The sequence below is a fragment of the Carcharhinus amblyrhynchos genome, chromosome 14 (genome assembly GCF_965287045.1).
Source record: "Carcharhinus amblyrhynchos chromosome 14, sCarAmb.v2.hapA, whole genome shotgun sequence".
Taxonomy (NCBI): domain Eukaryota; kingdom Metazoa; phylum Chordata; class Chondrichthyes; order Carcharhiniformes; family Carcharhinidae; genus Carcharhinus; species Carcharhinus amblyrhynchos.
In genome coordinates, this window is record NC_137337.1 from 28,102,833 (window position 1) to 28,115,529 (window position 12,697).

General features: G+C 39.9%; 1 protein-coding gene across 1 annotated transcript in view; it reads right to left on the bottom strand.

The window, feature by feature from the left end:
- nemf (nuclear export mediator factor) overlaps positions 1 to 12,697 on the bottom strand; it is a 71,270-nt gene that overhangs the window by 6,154 nt on the left and 52,419 nt on the right. Inside the window, exons 23-30 of the mRNA XM_080202491.1 lie at positions 12,241 to 12,688; positions 10,683 to 10,737; positions 9,258 to 9,307; positions 8,609 to 8,750; positions 6,409 to 6,486; positions 6,128 to 6,328; positions 4,889 to 4,927; positions 2,602 to 2,708 (exon numbers count right to left, since the gene is read on the bottom strand). Of these exons, the coding sequence (XP_080058617.1) occupies positions 2,602 to 2,708; positions 4,889 to 4,927; positions 6,128 to 6,328; positions 6,409 to 6,486; positions 8,609 to 8,750; positions 9,258 to 9,307; positions 10,683 to 10,737; positions 12,241 to 12,688 (1,120 nt within the window). The remainder of the gene's footprint in view (positions 1 to 2,601; positions 2,709 to 4,888; positions 4,928 to 6,127; positions 6,329 to 6,408; positions 6,487 to 8,608; positions 8,751 to 9,257; positions 9,308 to 10,682; positions 10,738 to 12,240; positions 12,689 to 12,697) is intronic.

Sequence of the window (12,697 nt, forward strand, 5' to 3'; positions counted from 1 at the left end):
CTCCCAACAGGGTGACCTCTCCTATTTCTAATCTCAGCCCATACTACCTCAACAGACAAGTCCTCATCAAACTTCCTCTCTGACACTGTGATACAATCCTTGACTAATAAAGCTACCCCTCCACCCCCTTCTACCTCCTTCTCTACTCCGATTGAAGCATTTGAACCCCGGAACCTGCAACAACCATTCCTGTCCCTGCTCTAACCATGTCTCTGAAATGGCCACAACATCAAAGTTCCAGGTACTGATCCACGCTGCAAGTTCATCCACTTTATTGCAAATACTCCTCGCATTAAAGTATACGCATTTCAAACCCTGCTCTGCTCCACCCCCACGATGCCGTACATTGCAGTCCCCATCTATGCCCCCCTCACTTTCATCCCTGCTACTCAGGCTCCCCCCCCACCCCCGAATCAGTTTAAACCCCCCTGCATAACCTTAGCAAATTTTCCCCCCAAGATATTGGTTCCCCTCTGATTCAGGCGTAGACCATCACTCTTGTAGAGGTCCCACCTTCCCCAGAATGAGCCCCAATTGCTCAAGAACCTGAACCCCTCCCTCCTGCACCATCCCCTCAGCCACGAGTTCAAACTTTCCCTCTCTCTGTTCCGCTCTAAACTGTCATGATGTGGGTATGCCGGCGTTGGACTGGCGTAAACACAGTAAAAAGTCTGACAACACCAGGTTTTAGTCCAACCTATTTATTTGATAATATTCTCACTAGCTTTCGAGGGGACAGCCTCTTCGTCAGGTGAATGGAGAGTTCTGGCCTCAGACAGAGCATATAAAGCACAGACAGTTTAGAGATTACTGATTAAAATGCGAATCCTTACACCTAACCTGCTGTTCAAGACCTGAAGTGGCTGACAATGTGAGTGGTAGGAGCACTGATCACAGTTTAAAGAGATGTGTATTGTCTCCAGACAGTACAGTAAGTGAGGTTTTGCAAACCCAGGCAAGTCACGGGGGTTACAGATAGTGCGACATGAACCCAAGATCCCTGTTGAGACCGTCCTCATGTGTGCGGAACTTGGCTATCAGACTCTGCTCAGCGACTCTGCGCTGTCGTGTGTTGTGAAGGCCGCCTTGGAGAATGCTTACCCGAAGGTCAGAGGCTGAATGCCCGTGACCACTGAAGTGTTCGCCAACAGGAAGGGAACAGTCTTGCCTGGTGACTGTCGAGCGATGTTCATTCATCCGTTGTCGTAGCGTCTGCATGGTCTCCCCAATGTACCATGCTTCGGGACATCCTTTCTTGCAACGTATCAGGTAGACAATGTTGGCCGAGTTGCAAGAGTATTTACCATGTACCTGGTGGATGGTATTCTCACGTGTGATGATGGTGTCCATGTCGATGATCCGGCATGTCTTGCAGAGGTTGCTGTGACAGGGTTGTGTGGTATTGTGGTCACTGTTCTCCTGAAGGCTGAAGGCCCGCTCTAAACTATCCCATGGCACAGGCAAGAGTCCCGAGATAACTACTCTGTCTGACTTGTCCTTAAGTTTCCACCCCAACTCCATAAATTTCTGCTTAATATCCCCTTCCCTTAACCTCCCTATGTTATGCGTCCCCACATGAACTATGACTTGGGGCTGATTTCCCTCTCCCTTAAGAGTCCTGAACACCCTACCTGAAACATCCCGGACCCCAGCCCCTGGGAGGCAACACACCAGCCCTGAGTTCCTACCATTACTTCTGACTCTCCTATCTGTCCCCCCAACTGTGGAGTCCCCAATCACCAGGCCCAATCTTTTAAATCCCCTAACCACCTGAGCCTTCACAACAGCCTAGATTATGCACTCGCTGAATTGAGGCTTGAAACAACAATTCTCTCACTTGGGTGAGAACGAATAAATGAGTGAACCATGAAAGTTAATTTGATTAATTACAGATTCGGTATTCTAGCACCCCTGGAACCATGACCATGCCAGAGTTTGGATTTTCCTGGATTTTGAAACCAATTCCTTCACACTGGCTGTCTCTATAGCACACACTGTACTGATCACTTAAAAATAACAAAGTTGTAAATCACAGGACAGAGTTTTTGAATTTGTAACGATAATGGGCAGGAGCATTGAAAATTTAAAAGTTTGATTGGGCAAATTTTCAAAAATGTATTATTCTTACAATGGAGTGATTCTTGCAGAAAAAGAGCATTCACTTGGACTGCAATAACAGGGACAGAGACAAACAGCTGATTTCTGATCCTTTCAACTGAAAGCAGCTGGGAATGTTGCAATCCAAATGTTCCTGCTATGGAACAGGCACCTTTGTGTCCAGAGAGTAGAGAAGACCATGGACAGGAGGCAGGTCCTAAAACACTGCAATGGACTCAATCCTGTGAGCGCACAACTCTCATCGATTCCATCCTCTGGGATTGGCTTAAGAATGGCCTTTTCATTCTCATGCTTACTCTGTTCTGGGAGCAGAATCTAAGGGGAAAACATTTGGTTTCTGGACAATCCCCCTGCCTTCGGACAAACAAATTTGACACATTGATCTGTACTCACTTATATATGATTCTATTTCTTCCTGCCAACTCTGGCCATTCTGAACCTTAAACAACTTAATTATTGGCAACTGTTTGTAATAAAACTTACTTATAGTTAGTCAGGGCAGTGTATGGAGCACAGAAAGGTACAGCGAACAGCAACACATCTTCTGGGTGAGGCTGACCAGTTAGTGAGTTCAGCAACTTCTCACCCTCCTAAAGTAAAACATAAAGATCTATTAAACTTAATAACTTCAATAGTCAATCATAAGTTTTCAAAATACACTCTTGTTCTACTTAAATGCATTTACGATAAAGCAATTTTCTTCATCTACTGTACTATTAAACAGCAATTTTTATTCTTAATTCTGGAAGAAACTTACTGATAGCAAAATCAAGAACATTTGTGATTATTTGTGGTGAAATCACATCCAAAAAGAGGAAATTTTGCCTTCACTTTTTGGCCTCTTTTGTCTCCATGCCTTAATTTTGGCACCATCTCTGTAACCTTCGTCAATCCTACGACCCTTCAAGATCTCTAGGTTTCTCCAACTTTGATCCCTTGCACATCCTCACACCTTTTGCCCCAGCACAACTAGCCTTTCCTTCAGCTATCCAGAAGAGTCACTCATTCCTTCCCTAAATCATTCTGCCTCTCAACTTCTCTCTCCTCCTTAAAACCTACTGCTTTACCCATGATTTCTGTTACCCTGCCAATTGTCTAGTTCATGGGGTCAACTTGCTTCTGTAAAATATCTTGGTGTGTTATATTGCTTTACAAGCATTATATAAATATGCATATATCACTGTTATCCTAACCTCTTGCATTGAATGCAGTGAATTAGGAGAAAAGTAGTACTTATTTATTAGTGCTCAGTATAACTTCAGAATTTGTGGGACGTTTTCTAGGTGTTCGTTGCAGGAATAGTAAAGATGTATCACATAATTAGTCCATCTGGGAACAAGTTTCTCGAACGTTTTCAAATAAACCACCTAACTGCAGAGGATTCAGAGAAGGGAAAAGTAAATCACAGTGAGGGAAGACAGAGCAAGTGAATGGAAAGTGTTCGAATGGGCCCCTAGTGCCCATTCTTTGAATTTGACCTGTGACATTGGATATCAATGGGTTCTTAAGTACATTACAGTCAAGCCATATGGTGATCAGGAATGGGAGCCTTGAATAATTTTTGTCATTCACAAAGCTAAATCCCTGAAAGGTCCACTGATTATATCACCCCAACATTCAAGTTGAGATTGGTAACACAAAATAATTGTATTAACTGTATATTTTAACATTTAGTAACAATTTAGATTGACATTTATATCGCTATAATTCAACTAAAATTATTTTTGTTTCCCAATTTTTTTCTACATTGTATTTTTTTAAAAACTTATTTTCCCTTTTTGTTAAATATCAATGTTTCATATATTTAATTCTTTAAATAAAGTCTCTTTATAGCTTTTACATTCCCAGCCAGACCATTTCAGAGGTTGCAGCAATTTTAGAAAAGACTAACTGGCTGAAAACTCTACAATTTTGAATTAAAAGACTTGTTTAGTTGTGGGTCAGATCAGAGCAAATGATGTACACTTACATATCAAAATAGCGAATTTATTCCTGGATTAATATATTGCTGTCAAAACGGAAATGGCCTATTTGGACCAACCAGTAATGGCTTATCCTCCACACAAGCAATCAGGCTAAACCCATGTGCTTAACATTTTTTCGACCTTTATCAATATCCTCATCCAATATATTTTGGCCCTCAGCATTATTTACTATATTTTTTGTTTTAATTCTGCATGCAAAAGTGGACACCACTCCTTCTAATCGCTGCTGTACGCCAAACAGAATGAGTCCTGAAACATGACCACTATTGCCTATCTCCAACCATCTGAGCAACCGTTCTTGACTCATATTGTTTCCCCCGGATCAGTTATCCTTAATAATATTTTCCTCCTTTATCTAATGCCATGCTCCTGAATCTTCTTCAGTAACTGCTACCTTGTCTGGCTTTCTAAAATATACACCACATTCATTGCATTTCCCTTAACAACCACTGTCCAACATTTTGCAAAAGAGATTTATCATTTTGACAAGCACAGCTTTATGAAATCTATATTAGCTGTTTATAATTATTTTATTCTCATCTAGATATTTAGTAATTTCATCTTTAATTAAATATGTCAATTTTTCCCCACCACAGGGTGTTAATATAATTGCCCTTTTAGCTTATCATGTTAGCCATTCTTTAGTTCCACTGTCAATAGAATCTATTCTTAACTCATTCCCACATTATGTTGAATGCTCAAATACCGTGGCAGCTGATAAGGGGAGGCAGTTAATAAATACTGAAAATTATATCAAGGGATTTACTTATTAATAACCAACCAACCTCAACTGCTTGCAGATCTTGTTCAGGTTCCTCCTGGTCCTAAATGTTAACAAAATAACACAAATTAACAAAATAATAATGAAATTCTCAATGAAGTATACTGTGCCACTTTTGTTAACTGATTTGCTCTCTGTTTGTGGGATCAGCAGTGGAGGTTCGAAATCTGGTGAAATCCAGACCTTACGAATCTCGCAGGCGAGATTGCAATGTCTGATTTTTGCCTGCTGGCCTTCACCAGCAACCATAATGGGCAAAAACCTGACTTACATTTATTTGAATAAATTTGAATAGTATTCACCCCCCCAAAACCCCACCTTGCCAGACCTTTCCCCTTCACCCAGACTTGAACCTATTGGATCCCTCCAAGGGTGCAAAGATGGGTATAGTCCCTGGGGGAGACGGATATAGCCTAGCACTGCACCCATTCAAGGGCAGGCCCTAATGGGAACCTCACCAGGAAGGGGATGGGGGTTGCACATGTATGTGTGGTGGAGAGTAGAAAGGAAGAGAGCGTTCAACAAAGGAGTGAGGCAACGCCAGCAACAACTGCTGGGATGGGGATGGGGATGGGGATGGGGAGGTGGAGGTGGGAGAAGTGACAGAGATGTCAGTGATTGCTGTTGGAGGTAGAGAGTGGGAGGGCTGAGAGTGGGAGATGCCAATAATTATAAGGGGGTGGGATTGAAAAGGGAGGATGCAATGATCACTGTTGGAACGGGGTACTGAGGTTTGCCAGCACTAATGTGGTTTTTGGGCGAGGCGGGTGTGTGTGTGTGTGTGTGTGTGTGTGTGTGTGTGTGTGTGTGAGAGAGAGAGAGAGAGAGAGAGAGAGAGAGAGTGATGGTAGTGAGAGGGACGAGAGAGAGATGCTGGCGTTGAATGGGAAAGGTGGGGAAAGAGAGATGCTGGCAGTCATCACTGGGGTCGCTCCTGAGACATCCATGATGGGGGAAGGAGAGCGTTATTTCTATTAATTCTTGGTCTGATTGGAGTGGTCTGATCACTGTGCAGCCAGCTTTACCAGCATGGTTAGGCCCCACCCTACAAAATGATAACACAAAACACATGCCCCTGCTTGTGACAAAATCCCATTAGATCTGGCGAGAAAACCTGCCCGTTTCTCTGGAGAAGAACGTGCCAGTTTTCAGTCAGATCCTGACACTGCTCCATTTTTTTGGGGAAGATTCAGTCCAATGTTTTTCATAGTATTAATGCTTAAAATGTGCTTCAATGTCTTACTTCTTGGTGATCTTCCAGGGCAGTTCCCTCTATCGTAACGTCTGCAACATGATGCGTCACAAGTTCAAGATCTTGTCCTTTGCCTTCAACAACACTCGCTCTGATCGAAGGCGGCTGCTTAACCTGCTGTTTTTTAACAGGTTGTTTAATTTTGCCCTTTTTTCCTTTCTTAACCTTTTCCTCTTTGCTTGGACCTGCTGACTGGATTCAGGTATTATAAATTAAAATACAAATCAACTAAAGCATTTTAAAATATCTGTTTAATGCAAACTTATCCTTACCCCAAGTAATTTCATCATTAATTCACGATCCTCTTCATCTTGATCTTTATATTTTTCTTTAATTTTCTTCAGTTTAGCCTGATTACGCAAAGCAGAAGACAATACTTTTAGATGCAGCAGTTGTGTCTGAAGTTAAGCAGCAATATTTTCCCTTGACTGAAATGCAAGTTCACTGCAGTGTCTGTCACTCACCTCAGTACAAATTCTTAATGATAAAGAAAAGTGGGTGGCAATTCTCACCCGATTATCAAAAAATTTAACAGTCCTTTCTGACTTATACTTTTTAAGGGTGTTCATAAAGATTAGATAATGGAACTCTTCCCGTTACAAGGCATCCAGTATAATATCACGCGGCCTGATTCATCACAGCCAAATTCCGATTAAAGCTCCCTTTACTCTTCACCATCAATATGCTTCAATCTCAATACAAGAACACTTTTTAAAAACAAATTCTCCAAACCCCAGTTTGTGGCCTCTCAGTGTCAAAATGAGTGTCAAAGTAAGGAAACATGTTGGGCTTCTGTCCACTAAGAACTGGACTGATCAGCCAAATACATCTCACATAGGACCCAGCAGTCAGCAGAGTGAAGATGCTGTCATCCAATTAGGCTGCATTAGATCTGAACTCACGTGGCAGAAGTGATGAAGTGAAAGTAACCTAAACCACAGCCATTCGCTTTCTCTGTATCCATACTTTTTCTTTCAGACAGGGACTAAGGAAACTAAGACCTTTTTCTGCCAAATGTTAATTCATTCATGGGACATGGGCGTTGCTGGCTGGCCAGCATTTATTGCTTGTTCTTAGTTGCCCTTAGAAAGGTGGTGATGAGCTGCCTTCTTGAATCACTGCAGTCCAAGTATTGTGCGTTGACCCACATGCCATTAGGGAGGGAATGCCAGAATTTTGACCCAGCGACTGCAAAGGGGTGGCATATATTCTCAAGTCAGGATGGTGAGTAACTTGGAGGGGAGCTTGCAGGTGGTGGTGATCCCATGTCACAGGATTCACCCTGAAAATCTTCCAAAACAGTCAATGACCATCACAGCGACAGGATCACATAGCTTAAAACCAAACATTAAAAATAAAGCATGAATAAAGAACCAGGCAACAAAAAGAATGAGCCGGAGAACAGCAGCAGCAATGCAAGACAATTAAGCAAAATGGATAGGCTCTTTATTCAGAATTTATGAAATGTGAATTAAAAGTAGGAAAGTTAAAAAGGATGCCCAAATCCAGTATGGAGATGTGTCCTTGAAAGTCATTCATGACCCTACTTGGGCCCAAATCGAGGGTTGTGGAGTTGATTGTGGCACAGACCAAGTCATATTAATACAGTAGAAATGAATTGTTGATCAATAAATGATGAAGCTAAAACAAGAGAAATATCCCTTTTAAATGTTTTCAATTATCCTAATGAAGTTTTTGATGGGTGCTTTTTAGTGGGAAGACAGTTGCACTGTGGTATTGTTGCTGGAGTAGTAATCCACAGACCCATGGTAATGTTCCAAGGACCCAGGTTTGAATCCCACCACGGCAGATGGCGAGATTTGAATAAAATTCAAATTCAATAAAAATAAATCAGTAACTAAAAGTGGAATTAAAAGAGGACCATGAAGCCATTGTCGATTGTCATAAAAATCCATCTAGTTCACTAATGTTCTTCAGGGAAGGAAATTCATCTTTACGTGGTCTGGCCTACATGCGACTCCACAGCCACTGCAGTGTGGTTGTCTCTTAAAAGAAATTCCGGACGGGCAAGCTGCGCCATCATCCAGAAGAATTAATTTTAAAAACAAATCAAACTGAGGCTCTGCATTTAGGAAAGTCTTACATTTAGAACTGCATACTTCAAGTTGCAAAAATAAAATTATATATTCAGCCAATTTATGTTGCTAAAATATAGTACCAAAACGAGATTTCAAATGTGTTATAAAAGGAAAACATACAGCATGTACAGCAATATCTAAAAATAAAGTGCAGACCATTCTTCGACGCTGCTGATTGGCCTGCTGTTGCATTTTGACATTTTTCTTTTTCTATTTGAGATTTCTAGCATCTGCAGTTTGATTCAATACTTGTGCTGGAGATATTAAATGATTCTTATACTATTGAATAATTCTGACAGCGTATAACAAACCCCATTTAATGGGTAATAATTTAGAATTTAAGACAGAACACATGACCATCTCCTCTCATTACTTTTTGTCCTCTTTTCAAAGGCTGCTGTGGAGGAGGTGGTTTTTTAGCATCCTGCTCTTCGACAGATGGTGTTTTCTTGTCTTCAGATTGATTTGTTAGTTCTGAGTCTTCAGATTCGGGCTTTCTCCTTTTCTTCATTTCTCTGACGCACATAAAAACACAGAGTAGAACAAACTCACGTATTACAAACATAGTAGCTGCTAATTCAACATCAGCGATTTTCACTTTTTAAACCTGTCACTAAACATTTTGCTTAATCTGGGCAACAACTACAACATTTATTTTGGTCCCTTTTTCAATTCCTACTAAATAAATGCAGTTTCCATTCCAACTGAAGATAGAGGGGAGCAAAATCTTTAAATCTTCAGGATACAAAGAAACTCCCATATCCCACTTCCCAAGGAATGCATTCCTTATGAATGAAGGCAATTAGATAACATATGGCTGAAGTAATCAGCATGGTCAACCAAATCTGTGAAGCAAAGGTTTACTTAATTCAACAGAACAAAGTAGTTACAAAGTAGAATCTTATCACCAAGCCATCATCACAACAATTCCAAAAACATGCATGTTCTTTCAGTGACCAGTACAGGAGTACAGTACCAAATAATAGCTTGTTTATTTTATAATACTTGTAAATGATACTCACTTCCTCTCTTTGGCTGTTAGGTGTTTCCGACTTTGTGTTTTCCCATCAACCTGCAGAAAGGTACAAACTTCTACACTTATATCATTGGATTCACTAAGTTCACAATGAATATTTTGAAGCTCTACAATATTACAAATGTAGCATAACACAGGAGACAGACAAAAATGTCATTACCATGGCCAGTATGAAGCAGAAAACAGTTTTAATCTCAATTCTAACTGAAAACCATGACAGTCTGAGAAAGATGCTATAATTTCTCCAATGTTAAAATATTAATTATAGCTCTTCCTCATTCCTTTCTCCTGCCCAAATACCCTTGTCTACCTTGTCCAGGGACGTGGGTATAATATGTAGGGATATGAGGGTAGGGCCTGGGTGGGATTGTGTTCGGTACAGACTCAATGGGCCGAAGGGCCTCTTTCTGCACTGTAAGGTTATGATTCTATGATAATTCTATGAAAAATGCCATACACAAGTCACAAGTTTCACTGACACATATATTATTCAGCAAAATTAACAGATTTTAAGCATGCTCATCCAAGAGAAAGTACAGAACAGGGAAGCTGTAATGTTGGACCTGGATACAACAATAGGGTGATAAAATTATCCGACACCCTACAGAGTTCACACTGACCGTGCATTGGGATTGCAAAATTGTCTCTGCGTGTTGGAGGCCAACATTTGAATCCAACCCAGGTCACAAGTTGAAAGTCTCATGTTGGAACAAGGCAAAAGGAGCTCTATGCCTTTAGATATGTCTTATGACCTAAAAATTCATGTTCCTGAAATTAAAAACATATTAAATTCTATGGCATAGTTTTCTATGGCATATTTTTCTATTTCATGAAAGGAAATCATCCAAAATACAAGTTTGGGAGTGGGAATCCATACTTTCAAAAGTCAATGTTTTGCTGGTTTCTTTATTCAGTACCTGGAAAATTTAGTTTTTTTTTTAAAAAAAGACTGCACATTTGTGCTTAAAACACATTTCAAGTTTTGCTTTTAATTTTTGGGATCATTAAAATGAGGAACAGGACACTTCATTTTTGGCACATCTTTCAGAAAAGACTCTCAAAGGAAGGTGAGATGAATAACAAAGTAACCAGTGTCCTAAAAATTTGAGATAATCACATGCCCAGAACTAAAGTAAAAAAAATTTTAATTCTGTTTATTAGAATATTACCATTTTTGAGATCTATCTGAAGGAAACTACCAATTTAATATCAATTTTCACACAAGTATTGAGCCTGAAACTAAATTTGTTTAAGAACCTTATCAAATCTGGATTCCAGAGATAAAAAGAAGCATTCTAACTCACTGCAACACTCAAACACAGTAAAATATGATTTTAACAAATACCTTACTAACATTTATGCATCTTCCCAACCCGCCAGTATATATAAAAGTTAAACTAAAGTATTTTACCCAAACTTCTTCAATTGGTTCATCTTTACAAGATGGAAAATACATCTGCAAAGGTCTGTTGAAAAATAAGATTTAAAACAGTAGTTAAACAATCAGATTTATTTTATCAAATATGACACTTTCATAGCCCCATAATGGCTGGTTTATGTAAAATATATTTGGATAATTTACATTTTGAAAATCAAAAGAACTTTTAGCTTAATGGCATCTTGAAAAGTAGACTGCATGAAAGGTGAATTTTGTGTTTTCCCACTTGCAAAGGAGCCCCGTTGTGACACTACATAGTCAAACTGCCTCAATGGATCATCTCTCAGTGGCAGAACAACGCACCAGCCAGAACAGCTAACAAGTTATTTTGTATTCTATAAATTGGCGCTTTTAAAATTGGTGATTTTGTTTGTGCATATCACAGCTGAATTGTTCCTTTAATAAAAAATCCAAAATATTCTACAGGCGAGGAGTAGCAGAATGACCCAAACAGAAACAACATCAAACCCTAAACAGAAACAAGGATATAAGTTAAGGGAAATGACCTAAGGCATAGTTGAAGAGTAGATTTTGATGGTAGATGAGACGTTTTTAAAAAACAAGAAATCTAGAGCAGAGCCAACAATATTATAGGGTCTAGTAACGTAACTAATAAGCAATTACTAAAGAATACCATTATTCTAACCAGCAGTTCATCAAAAACAGAACTAAATTAACAAGTGCCTCTAAATCCAACACAGATTATGGTGCAATTTATTGGAGTGAAAGTATGCTTTAAATATTGGGCCATTTTACCAGTGGGATGATGGATAGCAATTATTTATGGCAAAAACAAAATCAACTCGACCAGATATATTGAAAAGGTGCAAGTGTGCCAAGTCAGATCTGGTTCATGAATGGGTCAGCCCTGGCTCAGTTTGCCATACAGTCACCTCTAAGCCTGCAGGTTGTGGGATTATAAAACAAAACATGATACCAGATCTCAGAAGGAGTTATTAGGGAAGATAACCAAAAGGTTGATCAAAGAACGATGTTTCAAGAATGTCTTAATAGAGGAAAACAAGTAGAGGGGAGAGAGGGTTAGAGGGGGAAATCCAGACTTTACACCCAAACAGTGAAAGGCAGGCCACCAATGGTACAGTGATCAGGGAATGTTCAAGGGACCAGAATTAGAGGGGTGCAGGTATCTCAAAAATGTTTCTGACTTGGAGAAGATTGCACAGATAATGAAGGAGGCAAGGCCATGGAGAAATGTCACGATCTGGTACATTTTTCTGCAACGTCTGAAAACCAGGAAGATCCTATAAAATCATGGGACAAAACAAGTAGCTAGATAACCTGGCAAGTTCTGTCTGTTGCCTGGCAATGCTACAAATTCTACCCAGCATTAGAAGAACAAGTGAAAACATTCCTGAAAAGTTGAGGTGGTAAGGTTTCAACTCAAGAATAACCTGTTACACAGAATACAAAAATAGAGCAAAAAAAAAGCTAACAGAAGCCCTGCAATTACAATTTTAAATTGTAATTGCAAGCCATCTTATGACCTAAAATAACTCTACATGAAAATTACCTCTTTGACTGAAGATGTGACAGGTCAATAGTTGTGTCAGGATAACTAATTTCTCCATTTTTTTCTTCATCTTGACCTTCCTGAACCTTCTGGGTATCACTGGAATCTTTCAAATCAGCTTCCTCTTCAGCTTGTTTGTCTGATTCACCTTCAGTTTTGTCCTGTGGACCCTCTGCAACTTCTTGCACCTCTGCATATTGGTTATTTTCTGATTCGGTACTGGTGTCTTCACTGTCACTGCTTTCATTATCCTGCTGATCCCCTGCAATCCTTTGCACGTTTTCAGGTTGTTTGTTTCTAGCTTCAGTACCAGTCACTTCACTGTCATCACTACTGCTCTCATCAGAGTTTTGCTGACTTTCTGTAATCCCTCGTACCTCTTCAGACTGCTGGTTTTCAGATTCTGCGCTGATCTCTTTATTTTCATCGCTACTACTTCCATCATTGTCTGATTGGG